Below are 26,097 nucleotides of genomic sequence, written 5' to 3'. Positions count from 1 at the left end.
TCCCAACGGATTCAAAACTCAAAACACAACTCCAACACTCTGCTTTCCAAACGCCCTGCAACATATCAGTGGTAGGGAAGAAATAACATTGCCGGACATTGCGATAATTCATCAACTGTTTGTCTGGTGCCAAAGCTGAAATTCTGCCTCACATACCATTGTGATCTGTGGGGAGCAGGAGGGGGAAAACCCGTGGAGGTGGGGGGGTGGCGTTGGGAGGTTTGCTCCGGAAAGGAGAGGGATGAACGTTAGCCGTAGATAGAAGGGGTAGGATTTTGAGGACCGAGGGTCAACAGTCCAGAGCGGGGGTCGGTAAAAAGTGACCCCAGAGCCATGTGTGGGTCTTAATCTCACTACCGGAAAATAAATGATGAATCCATCCATCCATCCATTTTTGAGCGCTCATCCTACTCTGAAATGCTGGAGCCTTCCTCAGCTGTTATTGGACAAGAGGCAGGTAAAAACTGTTCTCTTTCAGGACTTTTTACTGCGCTGATGCCCCAGATCAGGTTAGGCAGCAAGTTAGGCTATGCAGTGTGTGTGTGTGTGTGTGTGTGTGTGTGTGTGTGTGTGTGTGTGTGTGTGTGTGTGTGTGTGTGTGTGTGTGTGTGTGTGTGTGTGTGTGTGTCAAAAAAACAAACAAACAAAAAGAAAAAAAACTCACTACTGTTCTGTATATTTCCTGTGCTTCGTGTATTTGCAAGTGTATTTGCAGTCCTTATGTCCTTTATTGTAAGTCGCTTTGGATAAAAGTGTCTGCCAAATGCAATGTAATGTAATGTAAAAGAGGCGGGGTTCTCCCTGGACTGGTCACCAGTCAATCACAGGGCCACATATATACACAAACAACCATTCACTCTCTCATTCTCACATCTGGGCCATTTTCAAGTAACCACCTGTGTTTTTTGGACAGTGGAGGGAAACCTCCAGCTTCCCCCTGGGCCCACCACCCACAGGAAGGGCCAGGGCGGTCGGGTGCAGTGTGAGCCGGGCGGTTGCCAGACTGGGGGACCTTGGACCGGTCCGATCCTTGGCCGCAGAAGCTGCCTCTTGGTACAATGCAATGTCACCTCTGGCGAGGAAGGAGACTATGTTTTTACTTGAGAGGGGCTGGACTCTTTTTATTCTGGAGTTGTCCCCGGTAGGAGGTGTGGCCATATTGTTGGTCAAATTGTTTGTTATTTTCTCAATTGTCATTATGAATTTGACAATTACAGTGATCTTGTAAAATTAAATGTGACGTGCAGGTTCAGCAACAAAAATTACGTTAACCGGGTAAAATAAATGTTTTAATCGGCAATTCCATTTGCAAATATATATTTTACAGCGTTCAGTGAAATAGTCCTTTTTTTATTTGTGGTGACAGCTGCATGCACACGCGGAAAATTGGCATTTCTGGTTTGCTGCAAGGGAATCATTTAAATTTGGGTTTTTATTTAATAAATACGAGGAGGACTCGAACAGTGAATATTTTATTTGAACACAGCTTTCAACCCAGAGGCTTTTTTTTTTTCCACAGAATCCAAAATGTTATTGTCACACGCAGAAATGTAATTCTGTTTTCTCCGCAGCAGTTCATTGATTTCATAACTGCAACACACAATAGCTTTTTTTGTGGACATAGCTTGAAGGGGAAGAAAAGAAAGAAATATGTTATATTTATTTTAAACGTCAAAGGGGTTTTGTTCTGTCTGTGGGAAACTCATCCAAATGACTCTGAGGAGCGTCGAAGGTTGTAAAGAGTGGAGAGGATGGAGAAGAGGTGGAGAAAGTATTAAGAGTGACGTGAAAAAAGAGTAATAGCCAGAATGAAGGAGACGGTGTACAAGACAGTGGTGAGACCGGCCACTCTGGATGGTTTAGATATAAGATGCACCAAGGAGAACATCGGAAGCAGATCTGGAGGGAGAAGATATTGGGGATGACGAGGTTCTCTTTAGGAGAGAAGAGGACGGATGGGATCAGGGTTGAGTCTGTCAGAGGGACAGCGCATGTTAGATGTTTTGGAGATGAGGTGAGAGAGTCCAGGCTGAGATGGCTTGGTCATGGACAGAGGAGGGATGGGGATCGCTGGGCAGGAGGGCTGGAGGAAGACCGGAGAGGAGGTTTATGGATGGAGTGAAAGAGGGTGTGGGGTTGGTTGGAGTGAGAGAAGAGGATGCAGAGAATAGGGTTAGATGGAGAGCGATGAGTCACTATGGCGACCCTTGAGGAGAGCAGCCCAAAGGGGAAGAAGATGACTCATCTACTCAGCTGAGACTTAAGTCTCCCGGCCTGGAGGTGCATTTGAAAATCGGTTACGGCTTGTACCGGAACCATGTTTTCTGATTCCAAACACAAGTTGTATGTTTCATGTGGTGCTTGTTAGAAATGCACTTGTGTCAATGTGAGATGTTGAAGGTCCTCCAGGCCAAAACCCAGGGTGCCGTGGGTCCCTGGACCATCGGAGTCTGTGCAGAACTATCAGAGCCTAACACGGCCTGCAGCTCAAAACAACAGAGCGATGGTTGTTTCCTCTCCACACAAGCAAACAAGTGTGTGTGTGTGTGTGTGTGTGTGTGTGTGCCTGCTGTGGCTGCGGTCGAGGCACTGCTGCTTTTCATGCTGTGCAGCCTTTTTTTTTAAGAGGAAGGGTGCACCTGAAGTAGGGCAATATTTCTAAATCTGGCTGTTATATCCTCTTAAAACCTTCCAAAGTTCTCTCATAATGGACTTCCATTGTGTTCAACCACTTCATAGGATGGATTCAGGGTTTTCTCCAGCAGCTCTCTCAATATTGTAATTAAGACATGATGCGGTTTGATGCATGCACCTCCTTTTTTTTTTTCTGGCGCAATTAGTGTCTTAAAAGTGGATGGGGTCAGCCCCTCTTCTCCGCCCTCGTCACTCTGGCTTGTCACTCTCTTACTATCACTCACAGATGACGATGTGTTTCTCCTCATCGCCTGCGACCCACAGGAGACAAGAGGTAGGGGACAGTCTCACTGTTCATTTCCCACTGATGCCCGCTGTCAACGCCAGGCAGAAATGTCTTTTTATTCATTTCCGTGTGATAAATTCCTATTTTCCACATAGAAATATGTGGAAAATAGGGTCAGCAATACTTTACTGACAGGGGAGGACATTCCCTCCTGCGACATGTAGACAACTCTAAGTCTCTTAGTTGGGTTTAACATTCCTTTCAATGATATTCGGACAGATTGTCTTAGTTTGTCTTCTCCACCTATTTTTCTTTTCCTATCGGTCCTTCTGACTTGAGTTGAGGCGCTGAAATGAGCTGTCATTCAGCCCCGACCGAGAGAAACGGGCTCTTGTTTTCGGTTCATTGCAGCTGCAGCCGAGTTTCAATATGTGTCTGCAGACGGCGTTTCAGCGAGGGCTCCGTGTCATGGCTGGGGATTTATGACCGCCACTTTGAAAGCATGAATTGCGCCGGAGCGCTCTCCTTTTTCAGGTTGCAGAAATGACCACGGCCTGCAGACCTTGACGTCCGCAGCTCCTCCGCTCGTGGCCTTTAACCTTTTTCACTAAACGAAACACATCATTCCTAAATAATCTCTGACTGTCCTCTGCAAAATGATCCATTATTTATTTAGAACACTTGAATATTTTCAACAGATCCATCTGATTTGAATTCAAATTTTGGTCAAAGCAATTCTCTTGGGGGGCATTTATGGAACTTCATTCCCATTTTGAATAATATTTGGTGATTTATTCATTTAATATCTCTCATGCTGAGCTGCCGTTAAGATGATATGAAAGCATCTATTCTGTTTTAATATGTTTTTTTTTTTTTGTGTAGATTCATATAATCAATCAAATGCCTTTGTTGATTTTTATTTCCCCGCAGTCACATCAAGGCTAAGGAGATGCTGGGTCCCTTCTTTATCCTTGCGTTTGTGGTCTTGGTGCACACAGACAGAGGGTGTCACAGAGCTTCGCAAGGTCTTTACATACTATTGCATCTATTTCTGTACTGCTGACCTGCTGAAAAAAATGGCTTAGTGTTGCGCCGTGCGTCTTCCCACCTGATGAAGTGAGGATTTTCAGGCGTAGGCCAGCTAAGTAGGTAGTTTCGCAGGTTGCAGTTCTTTCTCTCGGGTTCAAATATCAATCATCGCCTGAGCTCAGCCCAGCTGCATCACCAGAAACTCACAATAAACATGTCAAAAATCGCCTCCGGTCAAAAGCCCATGGGTTTTCCTGTGTCAGAAGTAATGGGTGAGCTGCGTGTGCTCTTTACGTGACCGGAGGATTCTGGTCAAATGAGCGGACATGTGTGTGTCTCACAGCAGCCTAGACAGTCGCCACCTAAAGCGCTCATGAAAGTCCACTGATTCAACGCTGTAAAACCTGCACGTCTGAAATATCGGGCATTTATCCTATAAACGTACCTGCATCTCAAACAAGCCAGAAATCAATCAGCAATTGTGTAAGGTAATACTCATGACAGTATTTTTGTATGGTAAATACATCCTTGTGCTTTCCCATTACTAATGATATTAATCATTTATCCTTTATTAATCCCTGAGCGTACCGCGGGGTCGGCCACAAGAGACAATGACGTCTTCTTTTATTCTGGCAGTCTCCAAAGGACTCTCCTGCCAAAACGACTTTGTCAACAATGTTAGCTGCTCTTGGAAGGGCTCCCTGCCGTACCCCGTGGCAAGCTGTTGGATCACCGGGATCAAGAGGACCACAAGAACATTTTTAAGGTAAGATATCTGATATCAAGGAATGGGAATATTTGATCATCCCATGGCATATTTGTTACAATCCTTTCCTTTTGCAACAGCGAAAAATGCAAGCTGACGCGCCACCGGGACTCCCTGCCAGGCTGCAGTTTTGCCTTTCAGAACAGAGTAAGTCACAAATCCCCTTTTATTATTTAAGAATAAGAATAAGAACAACTTTATTTATCCCGAAGGAAATTTTTGTGCCAGAGTTACAAGACAAATATAACAATAATAAAAAATTGTATAAACAGTGAAAAAAGAAATACAAATAAACTATAAAGTGTCTTAAGTAACAAGTGAAAACTATAAAGTGTCTTAAGTAACAAGTAAAAGATAAGGAGTGCACAAGAGTATGAAAAAATATTGTACATGTAGCTGTTACGACATATTGCACAGTTATGGACATATATACAGATAAATTATTACAACTTAAGGTAAGTGGGTGAGATTTTTTAGTTTTTTTTCAAACCTCATTGACCGATTCAATGCGTTTGTTAAATTTGTCCCTCCAGATATTCAATGCTTTTGAAATCATGCCCAACATCAGCATAGAGTGTAACGGTACGCTGGTGGAGACCCTTGGAAATTACATCCCCAACTGTCATAGTGAGTTACTCCTTTTCCTTTCTGGGTTTATTTATGGCTGACTTTGCAAAAAAAATTGTATGGCCTCTGCATCACTAGGAACTTATATTCCCACCTGGAGCCTTATAAATTAAACTGAGAATTCAGTCAATATATTCACTCCATATATTTCTACACTGCAGACTCCAGCGCACAGTTCTACTATTTATGTGTGTGCATGTGTGTGTGTGTGTGTGTGTGTGTTTGCATGCAGTTAAAATGCAGGCCCCAGGTGCTCCCAATATCAGCCATGTTGAGTCTGACACGGTGATATCATGGACCACAAACAGCAAGGACGGCCTCCACCTTCAAAACCTCGATTTTTTGGTTCAGATCGAAGTGGCTCATCAGGATGTAATGGTAAATGTGTGTGTGTGTGTGTGTGTGTGTTGGTGTGTGTCTAATGTTAAATTGAAGGTTTTATTCTGTCATCTGATGTATTTTCTCTTCATTTTTCCAGGAGGTCAGGGACTTCACCACAAAAGAAGAACATTTAAATATACCTACACAGAACCTGAAGGGGAACTGCAAGGTCAGGGTAAAGGTCATGCCAGCAAAGAGAAACGGCAGCCAGTGGAGCGACTGGAGCGAAACGACTTCCTGGGTGGCGAAAAATGTTGGGGAGGAATCACGAGATGGAGGTAACTATGAGAGTAATAATTCTGGGTGGTTTCCCCGGCAACAACGGGTGACAGCCAGGCCAACAAAAATGATGTGGACTTTCTTAAAATGATGGGGTCACGGTCGTTCGAGGAATATCGATGTGAATGATTCACAGAATTTCCTCTGTCTCACACACACACACAAATTCACACACGCAAACAGAAACACAAAATAATGTTTCCCTTCATTTCAGAGATGATAACGGTGGTGCTGATTGTCAGCTCAGCTATCGTCGTCGTCGTTGTGCTTCTGTGCTCCCTTTACAGAAGCTGCATGAGGAGAGGGTAAGTGTGTTATCTGTGTGTGTCTGTGTGTGTGTGTGTGTGTGTGTGTGTGTGTGTGTGTGTGTGTGTGTGTGTGTGTGTGTTCTCATGGGGGGGCCCTGCCTGCGGCAATCAGTGGATCCCACAGGAGGTGGGAGGTGTTACTGAGCCGAGCTTGAGGTCAGCGTTACATCTATATCTCCAGGGTCCGGCAGCCAGTAATGAATAGAAGTCAATGCAATAAAATAAAGTGCAAGTGCAATTTTTTATCTAAATGTTTATTGTATTTTTTTGCAATAGTATTGTTTTGTCATGTTGTTTGTCTCCTTAACAACAAGCAGACAATTTCCTAAAAGCCTAACATGAACTAAACCGCAGTAGTTAGAGGAGAATAGGTTATTGTCCACTTGTTGTTACCAAGGAGACAGTCATGTTGGCATCTGCGTGCAGCGTAATGGCTGGGTGCTGGGATTATGATGCTGAAAGGTTTTGTATTTTAATTTTTGTTTTTGCAAAGCTTGCTAAATATCTGCAGGCTGTAATCCTGAGGTACCGCAGGAATTCATCGGTCAGGACAAAGTTAGGTTCTTTGTCCACCCAAAACTGTGAGAATATTAGTATTCAGTAGAATAAAACTGTGAGAATACTGCATTGTAGAATAATACTGTGAGAATATTTGTATGCAGTATCATTATATGGTGAGTTTTTCTAATGTTATTTTTCAATATTTTTTTATGTTTACCGCTTTCTAACTTGTATTGTTTTTATTCTCTTTGTTTCTTTTTAATCTGTATTTTGTGTCTATGTCTGTACGGGATCACTGGGTGTCAAGTCAGTCTCCTTAAATAAAATGCAATATGATGATGATGATGATGATTATTATTCTTATAAATACTGTGAGGATATTAATCCACTCTATAATAGTACTGTGAGAATATTAGTGTATAGTTAAATAATACTGTGAGAATATTAGTGTATAGTTAAATAATACTGTGAGAATGTCAGTCTACAGTAGAACAGTACTAAGAAAATAGGACCCACAGAAATAGCGTTTTAGAAGGATTTTTAGCAGAAAAGTGGAGATCAGTGTGAAATCCATTAAATACATGGTTTAAATGTTGGAGTTGCATTTCAGGTCAGCTTAAGGTTAAGGGTGTTGCAGAAAATCTGTATATCTGTGACTCGAAGTATGTGTCTGTGTGGAGTGTGTTTAAATCCATCTTTTGTGACGTGTCAGCCTTTTCAGAGGAAAACCGATACCGAATCCTTCAGAGTACTTCAAAACTCTCCACTCCGTCCACAGCAGCAACCTCAAGGTAATGTGATGAAGAGGTTCTTAAACGACAATAATCTTTTTCTGTTGTCTTTATATATTACAAATTTGATGTTGATAGTCTTCCCAGTGTTTCCACAGTGCAGTCAAACTGCTCTTCCTCTTCTTCCGTCCAGATATGGCTGAACCCTCTGTCGGCCGGTGAATCCTTCTTCATCGCCCAACCTCTCGATCACATCTCCCCGATAGAGTTGTGCAACAGCTGGAACGTCGGCCAGCCCGGCTTCACCTACTCTGCCTCCAGCAACGTCTTGATCCCGTGCAAGCGCCTCCCCTCCGATGGCTCGGACACCAGCGGCGTGATCGAAAACTCCTCTTCCTCCGTATCGTCCTGTTTCTCTAACATGGGCTACTTTATGAGCGCCTCCTCCGGCCCTTTGAGTCAAACCCACGCCGGCTCTGATTACTTCACCCACTGGGAGGATCACCGCAACCTCCAACCCAGCTACAAATATCACCTGCCCCTCCTCCTCCCTCTCTCCGTGGCCATCCCCCGCCCCCGTGACCGGCCCGTCGTGGCCCCCCCGGCCAGCGAGAGCTTGAGTTGGCAGCCGCAGAGCCCCGAGTCTGGGGTTTGTGTCGGAGGGGAAGCGGGGGAGGAGTGGGAAGGCTGGGGCGGAATTGTCGACGGGGAAGAAGCTTTGGATCATCCCGGATTGTCTCTTCTCAGCCTCCCTCGCAGTCTCCCCGCCCAGACGCCGCTCCCCTCCGCGGCTCCTCCGCCCGGCCCTGCTCAGGAGTTTTCGGAAGACCGGCGGGCGGATCGATCGGCGGCGGCCGCCGATCAGGGCTCCGCGGGCCGGCCTCTCGCCGGGGCCGTCTGCAGGTCCTTCTCCATGCCCGTGGAGTCCAGCAAAGCGGGCTACTTCATTCTTAAAGAGCGACAGACAACTTTCAGCAATAATTCCATCTAAGCTCTCGTCCAAGCATTGTGGTTCATAATCTGTTCTAGATTAGACAAAAAAGCTAAATCACTATGTGGCATTCTGACAAACCCATCTAGAAAACTGTGCAAAAACCGTCCAACGCCTGCGCCGGGACATTAACAATCGGCATCATATCTATCTAAAGAAATAACTTTCTGGCCCAAAAAACAGAAGGAAAGTGTGCATTTGCAGAGGCCGTGGCCTTTCCTCCAGATGCCCCTGATTCTTGTGATGCTGCTTTTGTGTGCACGTCATCATTTGTATCATCATCATCATTGTCATCACCAAACACACACACACATACACACACACAGGTTAAACCAGAATGTTAGAAGTCATCACTGGTCAGTTCACCACAGGATGGTGTTTGACAGCAGTGGTTTCTGTCTCCTTGGTAACCATGTTTTTGCCATGTTTTGCATTTCTGCTGCTGCTGCTGCTGCTGACACACTTCTAAGTGAATGAGAATCGGTGTGTAATCCGATATATTTACTTAGCTACTTGAGACACATATCCCGAGAAAAAAAAAAAAAAACACCTACCTTTTATTTACAGAATATCTCTTTTTTTTCCTTTTTAGTATATATTTCCATTTAATCCTGTGCAACATGAAGCACATCATTCAGAGAGATGAGTGTAACGTAGATGCACAATCTCCCGCTGCTGCATGAGATCGCTGCTGACTGGCTGCCAAAAATGTTCAACCAATTCGAAGTGTACAGCTGGACTTTGTAACTGGTAAACAAAAGGTGAGTTTTTTCTAATGCTATTGTATCAGGCGTTTGGCAGCGTCGAGTGGACCATAGCGATATTTTTGCCGTGCCATCAAAATGAATTGATGGGATAGACTGTAAATAGGCCAAATACATATCTGCGTGCATGTGTGTGTGCATGTGCACATGTTGGGGCTGCAGAGTGAACCTGAAATTCGGTGTAGCATTGGAGAAACCAGGAAGTCTGTTCTGAAGATGTATTCAATGCAATGTGTCTGCAAATATCCGAGCCTCACAGAGTTATGGTGAACTGTGATGACTTTTTTATGTAATCTTTCTATATTTAACTTCACAAGACAGAAAACAAAAACATCTTAATTTTGTTTTGACTTATCAAATGCATATAACTTTTTTTTTTCCAATTCAGAGCCTGTAGTTAGGCTTTTTTGAAGTCACTTGAACTTGGGTGGAGACCAGACGATTACTATAATCTCAATGATATTGCTGTGCAACATCTTACTATATTTACCAAGATGAAATGGAAAAGCTCTTTGTGCCTTTTTTTTTGTAATCATTTAGCTTTCCACATAATCTTAGATCTGCTCTGAGTTTCATGGTTTTTCTAATTTAGCATTAACTGGAATTTTATAGAGACTTATTCAGAGCATTAGCTGAACTGATGCTTCGGTATTAACGCATTAAATGTCGAATCTCACAGAGAAATGCTGTTATTGGCTCTTTAGACAAAAATATGTTCAGTGTTTTTGTTTTTTTTTTCAAATATGTATTCATAGAATCCCGGTGACTGTTTTTTACTTGGAATTTTTCAAATAACATTTACTGAATACTTCCCATTTGAGTCACAAGCATCACCTAGCTGTAAGTGGGTATTTCATGAAATGGAGATAACCGATAATTGACATTTTTTTCTGTGCCTGTCAGTTCTTGTGACTCTTAATCAGTAAATCATTGTTTCCAAAAGTGATCGCTCATCCAGCTAACTCCGCTGCGAGACTGAAAAGTTCATCGATGTGGGCCCACGCAGAGGCTGCACATTTCCATTACGCTCTGTGGCATTGCCGAGACCAAAGAAAAATAAAAGAAATGGGTCACCCTTTCACTTCCTGCATTTTTTTGTGGAGGAAGAGTGATGGAGAGAAAGAGATGTGTGCGTGTCATTGCATGAACGTGTCTGTGCACCTGAATTACAGCTTTGTTTACATGTCCTTCAGGCGGTCCACAGGTGCTGAGTGTGACACCGAGCCTCTTGCGTATTAGAATGTGGTTTGACATTTAACGCTGACGCAACCAGCGACATCCGTTCACTTTATGCGAGGCGCACGATATTTATCCATGTGAGGGAAAAAAAAAAACGCAGAAACAGTCCAGAAACAGTGTTTCTAAATTCTTAATCTACACATCGGGGATAGGATTAGGATAATTCCATCCATGAATGGCGGAATGTAAACATTTGTAAATCTGCTTTTTCACTCATCGTGTCAAACTGTCATGTCAGCTGGATTATATGCCCCCCCCTCCAAAAAAATGGGGGAAAAAATGCAGAAAATTCAAATTAGAGTAAGAATTTGATATCAGCTTAGGGGTTCAATGGACAAGCAGGGGATATCACACATACACATTACAAAGACTTTGGATTTTGCATTTAATCGGGTTGAATATGTGAAATGCAATGCATATATTAACGCAACATGATTTTAAGAAGATGCAATGAGACATTTGAAAAGAAAAAAAAACTGTCTCAAGGCAACGGCGAAAACATGCGGCTGCTGTCATTCCGTGACCTTAAGGGTCGGCGTTACAATGGAAAAAAACAAACACGGGACTTTTTTTTTTTTGTTTGTTTTGCAACCAGTATAGCCTACAAACTCAGAGAGGAAACAAAAGTTAATAGATTAGAACAAACCTTCGGCCTATCGATAGGCTTTATTGAAAATGTACTTTATTGAACCCGAAACTTGAAAATGTACAACATACAGTAAAAAGGCAGAACACAAGGAGCATATTAGACATATTGAAATGGAAATGTGAGTTACTTAAAAAGCACTTCACACATCTAAAAGAAATATAAAATTAGAATTAGAATTGACTTTTTTATGTGCAATAGAGGATGGGGAAAGGACAGACCAATATAGAATATATATATATATACAACAAACAGATAGGTAGTGACTGTATGAGCTAAGGTGCCTTGTAGGTGTTGCAGGTCTGAGACCAGTGAACAGACTGCTGGTTCATCTCCAACTTCTTGTGGCCCACATTGTACAAACTGTGTACAAGTCCCTTCCTGTGCACAGCTTCCGTGTGGATTTCACCCCCCCACCCCCCCAAAAAAAAACAGCTCCAGCTATGTAGTGATGTTTGTCATCAGTTCATTCACTCACTTCAAATCACATCTGTTTAACTTTGGATTTTCATTGTTTCTTTGTCTGTACTGTGTCCTTGAGTGTTGAATAAAGTGCCTTGAACAATTTTTTTTTTAATTAATAATAATAATTATTGTAGGTGCGGTGGGGAGACTGGCCGGCTGAACCCCAGAATCCTTTGTGAGTGATGACGACTGTTGGGAGCTTCTCTCTGTGTTAGAGAACTCAATTGTTGCATAGATGCACGATGTTGTGCTTGATGTGTGCCGCTAACCTGCACTGTTAGCTGTCGTAACCGGGGGGCTGCATCCTGAGTTTAACTGTTGGAGATGAGAAAGACCCCTCCCCGGGGTTCCCCTCTTCATTGACCTTTAAAACTGTCTCCCAAAGAGTATAAACCTGAGATTATTCTCCATTGTTACTTTGTTAGACTCCAACTCCTCACATTGTCATCATTACTATTTGTACTGTTGTCTGTTGATTAGTTAATTTGACCACAGATTATGTTTCAGGTTTGACTGCAGCCGAATTTTCCCAATGTCGTCTGCTGAATGTGACGTGGATCAACCTGCCGCCCGCTTTCTGGGTTCACCAGATATCATCGCACCTGCAGCCGCAAGGCCGGAAGAGTTTCCTTTCACAAATCTTGCCTTTTCAAAACACAGGATGATATTAAGAAATCATGCTGCGCAACACTCAAGCTGAAACTCTTCATCACATTTTCCAGAACACCAATCTTCCCCCACCAACAACTTTATTTTACCAGAGGGAAGAACCAATGCCGGTCGTTTGTTTTGTTTCTTTACTTCATTTTTTGCCATTCTGCAGGAAAAGGTTAAAGAAATAATACGAGAATGTGAACCGGGCCTGTTTTGTTTTTTTTTGTCTCCCCAAATTTAATTTCAAATATCATCTTCCTGCAACAGATAATTTATACAAGTTGACAGAACCCCGTCCGGTGAGGTTCTTGAACACATCATCTCGATCAATCGGATCGCTCGGCGCTCAGACAGAAAACCACCCGGGGAAACTCTTTTTTACTCATTGATAATCCGCACCGAGGTGACTTGACTCAATTCATTCCCTGCAAATGGCTCATCCCAGGGGCCGCTCTGGTCCCACCCAAAAATAGGAAGCTTGGTCCAACTGAAGGGGCCTCTTGGACGGGAGAAGCGTGTCCAGAACTTAAGCCGATCCGGTCACCAAAGGAGACGGGATTCTATATGTAATGTATAAACACATATATGTGTGTTAAGTATGCGTGTATTTCTTTGGCAAAACCAGTTACTCCCATGCGTCAGCTGACATCCCCCTCCTCCCTCCGCCCGCTCCGCTGTTCCTGACCCTGTTCTGGATCCAGTGGAATGTGTCTGCCGCCGTGCACGCCGCCTTTCCTCATCCACGTGTGCGCGTGGAAATGCACGGAGGTCCTGGAAGGAGAGTTGACTGCCAAATAAAAAAATACTGCAAACGGGTATAAAGTTCACACTTTCACTCAGGCTGATCTGCCAGCAGTAATATTATATTGTTTATTCTTAGCTGCTGTGCTTTATGTTAGATATTCTCCCCCCGTACGGGTGTTTATGTGTCTTTGTTGAAACTGTTCCGTAGCTGCTTGGGTTTTGTTCTTTTTAAACCCATTTTAAGTTAGTTCCATCTGCTTGGATGATTCTTCTGCTGAGCTCCAACTCTTCTGTGAGAACCCTCCTGCTGCAATACACCATCTCAGGTTGCAGGAATACTGAATCCTCCCCAATCTTGGCGGCCCCTCGAGTGCCGTGCATGTGTTTTGCCGCGTCTTTCCCGGAATTTCTTAGTCATCGTATCCACCGATCGGGATCAACGTTCGCTTTCACACACTTTCATTCTTCCCCGTTTCTGGTCATGCCAAAAGTTCTCTTACTGACACTCCAATATAGCATTTCTGACATGATTCGTGTTTACTGCACTCTCTGGTTCTTGCTCCCTCCCTCTTTCTTGCACAGCTGCACCAGCTGGGGAGAAATGAAGGAAAGGAATTCAGAGTTAAGGAAATGTATTTATCGTCTGATAAATACATGGTAGGTTTGTCGTCCTTGTGTGTGATCCCAACGTTAACTGAGCATTATGTCTGTCGGCAAGACAGCAAGTACATATAAAATCTGCTTTTATTGATCCGTTCTGCCCTGAGGTCACGCGGAAGAGTCTGTAAAATATTAAGTTTTATATGTTTGCTTTTTGGACACTGATCAGGACAAGCCATAATTGTCCTCCTAAATATCAAACAGACGGACAGATGCCGGGCCCGAGGAGTCTGCGAAAAAAAAAAAAAAGGACAACTAGGAGGGATCAGAGGGACGGGGAAAATGCTTCACACCCGAAACACAGAGGGAGAGAGGGGGGCTGAGAATTTGTCCTCCGTGCTTTCGGTGGAAGCAGACTGAAGAGGCTGCGGAGACGCGATCGAGGTGAGACTCACTCCGCTTCAGATTTGAGTTTGTCGGTTGGAGCTGACGGGGCCACTTCTGGTCGCGTGTCCGGCAGATCTGCGCACGATACTGTGTTTTCTAATCCACCACAATTTTATGTATCAGTGACAGGCCTTTTACTTTCACTTTTGCACTATGTGGGACATTTGACCACAGTTGTCTCGTTTCCATGCATACGTGCGTGCACTGCTGGGAAATTATACGTGCCGAAGTTTTGTTTTGTCTACGAATGCAAAGCTTCTCCGGCGAATGAATGCATAGATTGTCGTTATGCGACGGTCAATACACAGTTCCCCGGCTCCCCCAGCGTAAACACAGCTGGACAAACGGCTGATGGCTAAAACACACTCCTTTGTGTACTGTCAGGATCTGTTTCTCCACAATTGCTGCCGGATATTTCATTTTCCAGGGAAAAATACAATGTTTTTCCAGATTCCGGGTCGAGACCTGCCTTTTTTCTTTCCCACAGCAGAAGAAAAGGACAATCAGGACAGGATGCTCTTTGTATCCACCGGGCAGAGTCGGGAAAACCCTTTTCTTTTTGTTCACGATAAAAAAGGTTTCAGTAATGAATACGAAAATAACTCTTTTTAACACACATTGTGTTTTTCCTTCTATTAACTCATGAATGGGAATTTTTTCACTGAACTTCTGAAATTCTTCACCTCTGCGCCACTGTGTCAAGAGCTTTGAAAGTAAAATATAAAAGGGATTAGATTTCGAAGTTATAACCTCACAAGTTTTACCATAATTCCTGTCGATGGAGATTTCAGCTCCGGGTTCACCGCTGGTTCCTACATTATACCGAGAGCCAACAGGAACTGCCAGTAAGACGGGAGAGAAAAAGGAATAGCCGGCATTTTTCCACTCGCATGATGATATTGGCAGATTCAAGCAGCGGAAAATGTCTGGATCTCTAGAAGGAAAGGAAAGACGTGACAATTATACACAGTTTAATCCTGATACACTCCAGTGCTGAGTATGTTATGATGTTACTCATGTACCTTAGTGTGTTCTCTTCAACATGCTGGTCCTCACCTCGGCGATGTTGGGCATCCTCCTCCTTGTATCCCTTGCTTCCCTGGTGGCGCCGGCGCCTCCTCTGAGCGGCGGCCCGGCCCCCTGCAGACGCTGCTGCGACGACCTGGAGCCGGCAGAGGGCAGCGCAGCCCCGCCGCCGCCGCCGCCGCCCTCCGGCTACATGCCCGAGATCCGCACGTACATCAACATGACCATCCTCAAAGGTAGGATGTCCATGACTGAACCTTTGGTTTCGGGCCACGCGGCTACATTTACGTCTTTGTCAACTTAGCTGACATGCCAGTTGTTTAATTCATCTTTTTTATGGTTTTACGGCAAAATCGGCACACACACGACTCATAAAAACCGGTGTTACTCAACCTCTCAACCCCATATTTAAGCGTATCCACCAGATCATTGCGGTAGATCAGAGTATGAGCTCCTGTGGTGGCCTGCAGGTGGAGGAAGGCGAAATCATTTAAAAAGGTAAAAAACAACATGCAGATGTACGCAAGGCTCTTGTCCAACCGATTCAGCCTCAAAGAAATCAGACCAGGCGAAGGTGAGATACAGCCTGAAGGATGCCGTCTTTTACTTTGACCAAAACCTCACGACTTCGCAACTGCGCTTGGCCTCGTTCTTTCAAGTCTCTAAATGTGATCATTCCCTCTGTTGTCGGCATGACGAAACCCACATCAGCTTCGGGTCAAGTTGTGGTCTTTGGTCCTGAATTGCTCCAGAATTTGTGGCAGGAAACAGGTTGTGCTTTTAGAGCATTGCGTGCCAGAGCTGAAACACAAACCACAATGTTTTCCCCACCCTTTGCCTTAAAGTAACAGACTTATTTATTCAAAGGTGTGCGTATGTGTGTGTGTTAATGTGTGGATGGATAGATAACTTGATAACTGTTTTATGGCTATTAAAACCATCTTATCATGCAGTTAGTGGACTGAAAGTGACAGACAAATAATGGTCCTCGCTGTAACCGGCCTGCTAGCTTCGGAATTGCCCGACCTCTCTCAACAATGTCCAGCTTGACAATGACTTGGGCAATAATTCTGCAACCCCATCAATTTCTTCTCTTCCTTCAGACATTATGGGTTGACAAATTAGCAATTATATCAACATAACTATATTTGTGTTGGTGCAGCTCTCTACAGACGCAGCCTGCTAGCTGCTAATACGCTCTCTAACTATCCAATCAAAGTGCGTGTGACACGCTGACATTACCGCACCCTTCTAGAGGGCCTAGGCGTCGCAACTCAAAATCTGATTGGTTGAAGTAACAGTTTCATCAAGGCTTATATTTTTGCTAGAGCGCTTGTGAATCTGATACTGCAGGCTTCCAGGCCCTTTTTTCTGACTTTGACCGCGCCTAACAACAAATAATGGTCGAAATGTGATTGCCTAAATGCTTTAATATGGAAATACATGTCTGGAAGCAGCACAGGTGGGGAAAAAGCTATGAAAGGAAGCGGACGGACCATTCGGAATTATAGTTTTCATGGACAAAATATAATTAAAATCAGTCTGTGATTCAGATTTTTTTAGTTCAGTGGGGACGGCCCACCACTGATATATCCACAGGTGTGTATACAGTATGTATGAGCCCTGTTGCTTTGCTCAGGTGACAAAGGAGACCGTGGTGACAGAGGAACTCCTGGTAAGGCAGGACCTCCGGGGCCTTCAGGAGCTATTGGACCCACGGGTTCCAAAGGTTCCAAGGGTCGGGCCGGTCCTCCAGGAGAAGCCTGCAATGTCAAGTACGCCGCCTTTTCCGTCGGCCGACGCAAATCCCTCCACAGCCTGGAGTCCTTCCAGCCACTCCTGTTCGACATGGTGTTCGTCAATATGGACGGCCACTTCGACATGTTCCAGGGGAAATTCGTTTGCCACTTTCCCGGGATATACTTCTTCAACGTGAACGTTCACACGTGGAACTTCAAGGAGACGTACCTGCACATCATGAAGAACGAAGCGGAGCAGGCGATCCTGTACGCCCAGCCCAGCGACCGCTCCATTATGCAGAGTCAGAGCCTGATGCTACAGCTGGAGGCGGATGACAGGGTGTGGCTCCGCCTGCACAAGAGGGAGAGGGAAAACGCTGTTTATGGCGACGGCGTAGACGTCTACATCACTTTCAACGGACACCTAATCAAAGCAAACACTGAGTGAACGCGAGGGAAAGAGAGGGAGAGGCAGAGGGATCGCAGAGAAAATGAACAGGCATGGCAGTAGATATGTGTTCAGCGTTACTCCTGTCTTATTTAGACCAACATCAACATCGAGAATCCAAACTGTAATAGAGGGAGAAGGGATTTCTTCTCAGAAGTGTGTGATATTTTCCAAAACGATGACACACCGCATAAAGTAAGACCAAGCCGGTGTGAGATAGTAATATTTAAGTTGTAAAGGATTGGACTTTCTCTAACAGTGCGCAGTTAAGCTATATAAATAAATACAATTTTAAACTAAGATGCGACGGGAAAGGGGTGATTTCAGTTTCAATTGAGAATAAATGTGATGCTAATGTGAGAAAATCAAGCTTAATAGGTGCAGGGGAAATACCACCAGCTGGCTGCAGGTTAGCAGAGCATCACATGAAGACTAGAAAAAAAAAAAAAAAAGACACTGACATCATACACTTTCTCCGGAAACATAGCAAATTAAAACTAAAACAAAAACGAAACTAAATCTTAAATTATAGCTACTATATAAAAACTGTGGGAATGTGAAGGTGGCAGTACGTTGTGGGGCATTTGTGTCTCACCTTCTTGCGCCTTTGGATCTTTGATATTTACAGTAAAAGAATGACTGTTTTTACAGTTGACGTGCTTTGAGCTCTTTACAACTTCTTTGGTAAACTATTGAAAGGTATTTTTCAACCAAATTAACCTCAGTTAAAAGCCACTGCTGATCACCACATTTCTTCTCGTTCAACATGAATAACATATTTTCCATGCAGTCGGTCTGAGCCAGGCTCTAAATGCTAAATGGTAATGCTAAAATGCCGAAATGTTCCTTTAATTATCGAGGTGCTAATTGTCCTTATGTTACAAAAAGAAAAAAAATATGGTGCTGGACATTTATTGAGTATCGACTGACACTGCAGCTAAAGGTTTGTGCTTGAATTTGTAAAACTGCACTTTCTTTGGGATCTTTGTTTTGTTTTTTATTTGCTTTTTTTTTCTCCAAAGCAGATGTATTATATTATATTCTGGACCCCCTGTTTTCAGTTAATATACTTGAATATTTTGTGCAGGAGAAGTTTTCCAGGTGCTGATGAGGTGCTCACTCCCTCTCTCCCCCTTGTTTAGATAGTCCTGCAAAAATATGGTGAAATGTCAACAGAGGACGACCTGATCCTTCACACAGACCGCTTGTGAAAAACCAACAATTGATTTATCTGAAAATTAACATTTTTTAATGGACGCATGAACATAAATATTCTTATTTGACCATGAAATGTGACTGTTTATTTGAAGTTAATGAACATCTTTGAAATCTGCATTCCTATGACCCTCCTTTTACCTGAGTGTCACCTCGATTGAAAAAAAAAAAAACAGTAGCTCAATATAAATAATCTCAAAAATGGTGATTGGTCTCTTACTTTTTGAAGAGATGCAGTTTTATGTTGTTTTGTTTTTTTCAGCTAAAGAGTACTGTCTCTGCTTTTGTGGGTACATGAAAATGGGCGGTGTTAACCTTTAAAACTGCACTAACTGACAGGCGTATTGGGAAAGAATACGTTTCCTTTATCACACATATACAATTTGATTAAAGTATGTAGGAATTACCATTGCTGTAATGAACTTTACAATATAGCTAAGGGCTGAGTAGGTGTTTGAATATGAGCCTTTCTGCACAAACAGACAATTGGGGAAAAAATATTTTCCAGGTGTTGCTTTTCTCTTTTTTATTAGTCGATGTTTCCAGAATAAAAATAGACTTCTTTTTTTTTTAAATTGCACCGTGCGATACTATGAATGTACAACATGTAGTTACTCGCTGTGGCCACTAGGGGGCGCCATGCGAGTTGCTGAGGAAGCTGGAGCGTCCAGGTGCGGCGCGGTCTCATTTATGGAGCACAGAATAATAACAAACCTGTTTCACTAACTCGGAACACGAAGGTAAGTAAGAAAACTTTTGTATTCATCTCTTAGAAATTAAGCGGCTGCTTCGGAAAAACAAGCGGACCTGAATTGGCAAAACATAACTTTTTTATCGGCTCTTGGTTGTTTTATCCAAAGTGCCATTTATTCATTCAGGTCACATGACATTTTGCCTCTTACAAAACTTAACATGTCCACCGGTTGCCATTTAAATAAAGTTGGATTGCAGGTTTTTGTTTGAGCAGTGTTTATTGAAATAACATGATTGAGAGAAACCTGGTTATTCTGCGATTTCCATATTATGTATGCAGCATTGTTGTTTCTAAACATTTACCAGTTTGTTTCCTTCCCGTTTCTGCTCTTCTCAATGTTAAACAAATTAAGATTATTAGATTAATACAGCCTTCCACATGTCTGACTGGTAGTGATTTTTTGTTTTTGAAGTTTTGTGGGGTAAAAAAATCCCCCTTTGTGATTAGTTGTGGACCAGTCAACAAATGGATAGAGAAATCAAAACCGCAACTTCCATGTTGAAACAGAAGATTATCAGTAAGGCCATGACTTTAATCATTTAAAGGTTGGTAGTATTTCCTCTACAGTTAGATGTAGATTACAATAAAAACTGGAATGCATCTGCATCTCTTCCTGTATGTGTGGAAAATGATTTAGTGTGTGTAGTTTAAAGCTCCAATAATGTAGAAAAAGAATTCATGGAATCTCATTTGTTCTTATGTTTAACTTTATTTCACCATTTCATGCCATTTAATGTGTTCTTTGTTAGAATAGCACACACAAATGTCAACTGGCTAAAACAATATAAAACATAACTTCCACCACTTTCATTATTTATATTATGTACATGCGCTCACATCTGAAGACGCAACACATCTCAGGCCTTGGCTTCCCCTCCAGCGCACCGTCATGTGTTTGCTGAGAGCCCATTCAATGAGGTTCACTCTGCTTAAGTTCAGCAGATCTGGATTAGGGTTCATAAGGAACTCTTAATAAACGGCATTGAGGGACCACGTGACTGAATGAATTAAGTAAAAAGTGAGTCCATGGAAACAATGCATCTTCTCTTTGTCCAATACCAATCAGTCATAAGATCATAACCATCTGTCAAATATTTTATTAATGCAATAATCCTGATCCAATGAAGCCTGGACTGTGCTGGAGCTGTGCTGTGGTATCTGAACCCAGACTTCAGCCTCCCCTCCTCTGAGTGTCCTGGAGGGGGGGCTCTGTGGGACAGACTTGTCCCGCAGATGATGGACTGGGTGGAGATGTGGGGGATTTGGAGGTGGCGTTCACAACTCGAACCTATAACTGTCCCTGCGGCGTCACAGAGAATTATCCTACCAAGAGAAGCCACTGCCTTTAGGGAAAACATTCCATGACCGGACGTACCTGGTCTGCAAGAGCCATTAGGTCGCAGGTTTTGGACAAAGTAACATCCACATGACTTGCAGAACATTATCACACTACCTCTCTGGGTTTCTTCCCGTAATACACTTTGGCCCTGTGTGTTCCCAGAATAAGTAATGAAAAGGGAACTCGGCATTGGTCCAGCTATGATGCTAACACTCCTGCTGTTTTCAGAGGGGAAGAGGGGTCGGCAGAGACCCTGACTGGTCTGCAGCTGCACAGGCCAATGTGTGACATCCCACCATACATTTGCCTTCTTAAGGATCAGGTCACACAAGCCAGCTTTCGCTCCCGACATGCATCATTTAGCTGTACCCGCCGCTTTTTCTTCCTCGTGCCCGATCGTCGTTTCTGCCATCTCAGTGGTCCGAATGTTCTGGTTGATCAGTGAATCATTTTACATTTAAGAAGGTGAGAATGGAATAACTGCTCAGTCAAATGCTGCTATTTACTTAAGGATTCTAACTGCTGGAAACCTAAAGAATTTAAGCAGTGAACTTTCACTGCAGAAAAAAAACAAGATGATTAAAGGAAGCGAAGCCTCGATCCAACTGCCTCGTCTAAAATCACTCCCCCTTTTTTGGAGGTGGACAGAGCACCACCTCCTCCTCACACTGCAGACACGGTTTAGGTAACAACTAACAGAAAAGTGGCTTGATTGTCTTTTAGCTGAAATGATGGCCATCTGTGCGAGTCGACCGATGGATTAGTGACAAAGTGGATAGTTTGGGCTCTACGGTGACTCGAATGTCTGATATTTGACCCATCTGAGGCCAATTTTTAGAAAAAACAAGATAATGATTTGATTAAAAACCAACAAAAACAGGTTTTCATCCTCTAACCCTGTCACAAGCAGGGAAGTTTCAATTCAAAATCTTATTTGTACAACTCTGTTAAAAATTAGCCGGACTTAACAGAGGCATGAGTGAGAATAGCAGCGCTCGCTGGATGACTGAAGAGAAGAATTATACAAGTTACAGAGAGCTGTGTTGACCACAGCTGCAAGATAATTGTCTATTCAATATAACACGTCCATATTTCTTTAGGAAAGATAAATCTTGTCTTTGAATACTTGAGGAGCTGTTGTTGACTGGAAAAAAAAAAAAAAAAAAAAAAAGAGTAACAGGTTGGCTTGTCACCTGTACAATACTGGAACAAGATTTGAAAACGAATTCTGACTGGAGTGGTCCTTCAGTTTCCGCCTTCTTCCCCTTTGTTGCCCCTAGCAGTTCAGGATGCTCAGGCAGGGTAAAGGCCATTCTCCACTATGTGGGGGCAAACTTCTTGGCCTGCGCCCTTACCCGCTTCTCATAATCCATCCTGTTCTGACTGAAACACAAAATCAAAACCATTACAGGTGGTCTGGGTCTCCACTGACTCTTAGCTGTGAAAAGCAGTGAAATTTAAAGCTTCACAGTTCGCCAATAATATCTGTCACTGCGAGATTAGGAAGAAGTGGCCCTTCTAGAAATACGAGCGGATAATGTGTTTTCGAAGGAGTAGTAGTCGAAGGCCCGGACCTGAAATCACTCACCAGTAAATTGTGTAAGCCTCTGCTTGTGCTGGGTCTTGAATGTTCGGCTCATTCAGCAGCTCCTGGATGCCCAGCAGGATCTGCAGACCAAGCCAGACGTGTAAACAGTCAACTGGCTGTGTTTAAACCACACGTTGCTGTTGCCACATGATCAAAAGTTTCTCAGGGACACACGGAGGTGATGATGTGGATTCCTGGAGGAACCCTTAATCAACTTTCCATTTAAATTCCATGTACTTTTTTCAGCGTTTTACAAAGAATTTCTATTCAGCCTGTTTTTTTTTCTTCTCTGGTCAGGGTTTTCCAAGTTGAGCATGATTTAAAAACCAAATTGTTTTGAAGTAAATTTCAGAACACATCATTAATCTCAAGGATCCTTCATTGCTTTTACAGGCCACTGGAGACTGTAAAACACTATTTTATTTTCCATCTTTCGTATCCTCTCGTTCAGAAATGACCAACAGAAGAGCCGGTAGTAAGGTGTTTTCAAAACAACTGACCCTTACAGACTTAACTCTTCTCTTTAGTTACTAGTTCACCTTTCATGCAAAGAAATATTCAACTCACTGCAGTATTTTGTTTGTACTTTTAAGCATGAGAGGTTTGGGTTGTAATTTTAAACCATTTACAAGACAATATTAAGATTTGCTCTTCTGACTTGTGAAAGTGTCAGTTTGGGGCACAAACGTGTCAGTGCTAACCTGTTTTATTGTAATGGCGGGCCTCCAGTCTTTGTCTTCCTCAAGGATCGACAGACACACGGTGCCTGATGGGTAGACATTTGGGTGGAATATCGGTGGTTCAAACTTGCCTGAGTTGAGAGAGCAAAAAACACAGTCACCGATTTAAACCATTATTACTGAATTAGTTCCTTTTAAAAAAAGCATACAAATTCAAAAAACAGTGGGGGATCGGTCAAATGGCTAAGAACAGCAATTCATTTGGTCCCTGTCTATCTCTGTGCTTGTGATACAAAGCAACAAGGAGCTGTTGCAGCAGCACTTAACATAGAAAACCCTTTCAAATAAACTTTAAAATTAACACCAATAATATTTATGAGGGACAGACAAAAAGCCAAGACCGTGTCGACGACAGAAGAGGGAGCAGTTGTAGATCATGGCGGATGTGCTGCTTGGCTTAACCAACTGCGATGGAAAAATATAATGTTAAACTGTTTGGGCGTGCCAGAAAGAAGGCTCTGTTCCGAGCCTATTACGAACACATCATTCGAATGTTCCCATAGCGTGGTATCAAGGACACTGCCGGTGTTCATTCAAACAAAATGGCTTAAAATGTTGCAAGAAGCACAGATGAACGCCACAGTGGGAAAATGCTAGCATGGAAAAGTGTGGACTTTCAACATGAACTGCCAAACTGGCTCTGTGAGGCCAGTCTTACATTGTGCTTGTTTTTGTGCCCTTTTATGACTTCTTGCTGCAAGCAAAACCATTTGGAACAATTATCCAGTCTCTGGTCTTGTATCTCAATAAGAGGATTTTTTCTTCCAACAAACTGCTGCTGTAATTAACTATGAAATCCAAAACAGTGACCGAAAAGCACGTACTTGTTCACCTTTTGTTTTGCATCAAAATCATCTGACTTTTTTATACTGGGATAATAGCCGTGAGGTCATACATATACAAATGATTGTTTTGAGAATCTGACAACGAGAGTACTCTGCAAACGGAACCTGCTAACAGCCAGTGAGGAGCAATTCCACATTGGATCAGCATTTCAAAAAAACAAGGATCCTGTCCAGTGATGAGCAGAGATGAGGGATAACAGAGAAGCCCAATGGCCAGGAAATGTGACAGGATCGTGACAATATTGTTTCTTTGAAGATCCTGTTGAGAGCTAGATGCACTTTCAATTGACAGAGCGAGCAGAAGCACTTGTATGGGCTGATAATGTTGTAATTTGCGACAATATCTTTGAGGGGCCTCTGTCCTTTTCAGAAATACACAGAAGTCGTGATGTGAAATGTATAGCCATAAATTGCGTACAGAATACTTGCCCGCTTTAGGTAAATTGGAAATATTAGGGAAAAACAAAAGTATCCTTTACTTCTAAATATATTGCAATTCAAAATTGCTGCCAGGGCACTCTGCCCTGAACTTTATGTACAAAATCTGTTAACAAAACATGTATTTTTTTTAAACAACATTTTTGTTTTAATTATGCAAACTTCAAAATAAATTAAAATGCACAATATCTTAAAGTGCAACTCACATTTGGGTGGTGAAGAAGGGTAGTCATCTTTGAACAGCATTCGGAGTTTATACAGTCCTCCCTCCCACAGGGTCTAAAAACATAGGTTAATTATAATAAGTGCTTGGACTCAATTTGTTGGAACATTTGAAAGAAGATTGAACAACGAAAAAATGTGAATTAGATACAATATCACAGGAGTTATATTTGACAGTGAATAATTGAGAATAGTTTTTTCTGCTTCCACTTGATTGACTTTTGTAATAGAATAATGAACTCCATTTGTATCCAGTGCAATGGATGGATTAATCGTGTGTATAAATGTTGTTTAAATGTTTCGAAGACACAAAAAGCAGTTAGTAAACATCTAGAAGACTGGAGGTGACGGTCACTCACTCCTTTCTTTCCTGGAATGGCACACTCCCAGTTCATCAGATTCATGGTTCCATCAGGATTCTTGGTGGGCACGGCAACAAAACCCTAGGTAGAGTGAGCAAATAAAAGCCTGGTTTAGCTCAAGTCCTGGATAACCAAATATTCCAACTATTTGCACAAGTAGCCCCAATAACGGGAGTATTTCAAGGTCACGGATGCAATGCCACCACTTACAAATGGGTGGTCCTTTCTCCAGGCTTTGCGCTCCTGGGACAGTCTGCTAAGAGCGATGCCAGACATTGCTGCTCATCAACGCCCCCCTGTGGATACCCCCCGAAACACCCACAAAAAACAAATTTACTTTATTACATGTTCGTTGACAAGTAATATGGTTCCCTACACTGTCTGCAACGATGATAGAAAATACTAGTGTGCACTGGCGGAAAGGAACTTTACTCGTTTTTAGGTTTTAAGTAGATATGACCCTTCCGTTTTGACTGGAAAACACGAGTGACTGCTTGGGATCTCTGCGTATTTGAAAACATAATGTGTCCGATATGAAAATATGTTTTCCTTATGAGACTAAATCTTTATATTTCGAGCGGAACCTACCTGTTATTATCGTAGCCCGAGTATTACGCAGGTTTGTGGTGTACCTTGTTTGCCTCTGTGATCAGGGCCACCGGAGAAATAAAACACCCTGCGATGGTTGAAAAACAATTGAAACTTCAGTTTGACTCAAATTCCCAGCACATCCTATGCGCAGTAGGTTGAAGTCAATCTTTATTATTTTGCAGTTTTTTTTTTAAACAATGTAAATCGCGGTACCGTTTCGCGAGCTAGCATGTAGCCAAGGAGGTCCCCAAATTGTTTATTTCGTTCGGACCTTCAGGCAATTTTCAGGACAGCTAATGACCGACGTCACAGCCGGGCGGCCATCTTTGTTGAGGCAAATCTGTGTCTTTTTGTTTTTGTTTTTTTTTTAATTTTATTTTTTTTTATTTTATTTTTCAAATATTTGCTTTTTGTTTGGCTTGTTGAATAGCAGTGGTAAAATATATGGATTTGAATGAGTGGAATGAAGGTCAGTGGCCTTTAAACTTGAATTATCTATACGTAAATACATTAGGACACACTCCCTAAATGTTACCTAAGCATCTCTGTTGTGGGAAAATAGCGTAGATAAATTCTCAACTGTTTTATTCTGGATCTTGCCAAACATCCATGGTTATTTTCTTCATCCCACTAACTACTGGATTAAAAAAAACAACTGCACCAGCAACAGCAAACTCGTGTTCCAGTGCTTCCAAGTA

The 26,097-nt window shown here is 42.7% G+C and overlaps 3 protein-coding genes and 1 long non-coding RNA gene across 11 annotated transcripts; 2 read left to right on the top strand and 2 right to left on the bottom strand.

Annotated features, from left to right (window-relative positions):
• The first annotated feature begins 257 nt into the window (after positions 1-257).
• Positions 258-10,378, top strand: il2rb (interleukin 2 receptor, beta). 4 transcript variants are annotated; one of them, XM_086170763.1, is made up of 11 exons: positions 258-457; positions 2,921-2,968; positions 3,851-3,945; positions 4,586-4,715; positions 4,796-4,862; positions 5,249-5,342; positions 5,575-5,720; positions 5,821-6,001; positions 6,217-6,307; positions 7,524-7,602; positions 7,736-10,378. In XM_086170763.1, exons 3-11 carry the CDS (start codon positions 3,870-3,872, stop codon positions 8,531-8,533), a joined length of 1,662 nt encoding a protein of 553 aa, XP_086026889.1. In that variant the 5' UTR covers positions 258-457; positions 2,921-2,968; positions 3,851-3,869; the 3' UTR covers positions 8,534-10,378. The 4 variants fall into 4 exon arrangements, with proteins under 4 accessions (XP_086026889.1, XP_086026888.1, XP_086026887.1 ...); XM_086170762.1 differs by having other exon boundaries at positions 2,841-2,968; XM_086170761.1 differs by lacking the exon at positions 2,921-2,968 and having other exon boundaries at positions 258-453.
• A 3,111-nt stretch (positions 10,379-13,489) lies between these two features.
• Positions 13,490-15,130, bottom strand: LOC147220870 (uncharacterized). Its single transcript, XR_015107967.1, has 3 exons — positions 15,115-15,130; positions 14,857-15,026; positions 13,490-13,636 (listed from the first exon to the last, which is right to left on the bottom strand). It is a non-coding gene; the product is annotated as an uncharacterized LOC147220870 (long non-coding RNA).
• Positions 13,587-19,095, top strand: c1qtnf6a (C1q and TNF related 6a). Of its 3 annotated transcripts, XM_086170875.1 has the most exons (4): positions 13,587-13,702; positions 13,910-14,089; positions 15,120-15,354; positions 16,758-19,095. In XM_086170875.1, exons 3-4 carry the CDS (start codon positions 15,135-15,137, stop codon positions 17,303-17,305), a joined length of 768 nt encoding a protein of 255 aa, XP_086027001.1. In that variant the 5' UTR covers positions 13,587-13,702; positions 13,910-14,089; positions 15,120-15,134; the 3' UTR covers positions 17,306-19,095. The 3 variants fall into 3 exon arrangements, with proteins under 3 accessions (XP_086027001.1, XP_086027003.1, XP_086027002.1); XM_086170877.1 differs by lacking the exon at positions 13,587-13,702 and having other exon boundaries at positions 14,019-14,089; positions 14,877-15,354; XM_086170876.1 differs by lacking the exon at positions 13,587-13,702 and having other exon boundaries at positions 14,032-14,089; positions 14,884-15,354.
• Positions 19,096-19,963: 868 nt separating this feature from the next.
• On the bottom strand, positions 19,964-25,672 carry LOC147220868 (SUMO-conjugating enzyme UBC9-like). Of its 3 annotated transcripts, XM_086170195.1 has the most exons (8): positions 25,613-25,664; positions 25,397-25,484; positions 25,019-25,104; positions 24,806-24,889; positions 24,431-24,503; positions 22,903-23,012; positions 22,202-22,281; positions 19,964-21,996 (listed from the first exon to the last, which is right to left on the bottom strand). In XM_086170195.1, exons 3-8 carry the CDS (start codon positions 25,082-25,084, stop codon positions 21,933-21,935), a joined length of 477 nt encoding a protein of 158 aa, XP_086026321.1. In that variant the 5' UTR covers positions 25,085-25,104; positions 25,397-25,484; positions 25,613-25,664; the 3' UTR covers positions 19,964-21,932. The 3 variants fall into 3 exon arrangements, with proteins under 3 accessions (XP_086026321.1, XP_086026320.1, XP_086026322.1); XM_086170194.1 differs by having other exon boundaries at positions 25,397-25,672; XM_086170196.1 differs by having other exon boundaries at positions 25,441-25,648.
• Between the last annotated feature and the right edge of the window lie 425 nt (positions 25,673-26,097).

The sequence above is a fragment of the Fistularia commersonii genome, chromosome 23 (genome assembly GCF_037954325.1).
Source record: "Fistularia commersonii isolate RoL2024-O1a breed Wild chromosome 23, RoL_Fcom_v1.0, whole genome shotgun sequence".
Classification (NCBI taxonomy): domain Eukaryota; kingdom Metazoa; phylum Chordata; class Actinopteri; order Syngnathiformes; family Fistulariidae; genus Fistularia; species Fistularia commersonii.
The sequence above is the reverse complement of the archived record's forward strand: the minus strand, read 5'-3'. Positions and strand labels throughout refer to the sequence as shown.

What these genes read in the sequence shown, in the direction of transcription:
- il2rb (XM_086170761.1), top strand. Translation starts at nt 368, where the DNA reads ATGATGAATCCATCCATCCATCCATTTTTGAGCGCTCATCCTACTCTG. An exon ending in CAGCTGTTATTGGACAAGAG is followed by an intron (nt 454 to 3,850) that starts GCAGGTAAAAAC and finishes ATTTCCCCGCAG; the next exon opens with TCACATCAAGGCTAAGGAGA. An exon ending in TTACATCCCCAACTGTCATA is followed by an intron (nt 5,343 to 5,574) that starts GTGAGTTACTCC and finishes GTTTGCATGCAG; the next exon opens with TTAAAATGCAGGCCCCAGGT.
- LOC147220868 (XM_086170194.1), bottom strand. Translation starts at nt 25,084, where the DNA reads ATGTCTGGCATCGCTCTTAGCAGACTGTCCCAGGAGCGCAAAGCCTGG. An exon ending in CCGCCATTACAATAAAACAG is followed by an intron (nt 22,282 to 22,902) that starts GTTAGCACTGAC and finishes CTTGGTCTGCAG; the next exon opens with ATCCTGCTGGGCATCCAGGA. An exon ending in GAGGCTTACACAATTTACTG is followed by an intron (nt 21,997 to 22,201) that starts GTGAGTGATTTC and finishes TTTGTGTTTCAG; the next exon opens with TCAGAACAGGATGGATTATG.
- c1qtnf6a (XM_086170875.1), top strand. Translation starts at nt 15,135, where the DNA reads ATGCTGGTCCTCACCTCGGCGATGTTGGGCATCCTCCTCCTTGTATCC. An exon ending in CAACATGACCATCCTCAAAG is followed by an intron (nt 15,355 to 16,757) that starts GTAGGATGTCCA and finishes TGCTTTGCTCAG; the next exon opens with GTGACAAAGGAGACCGTGGT.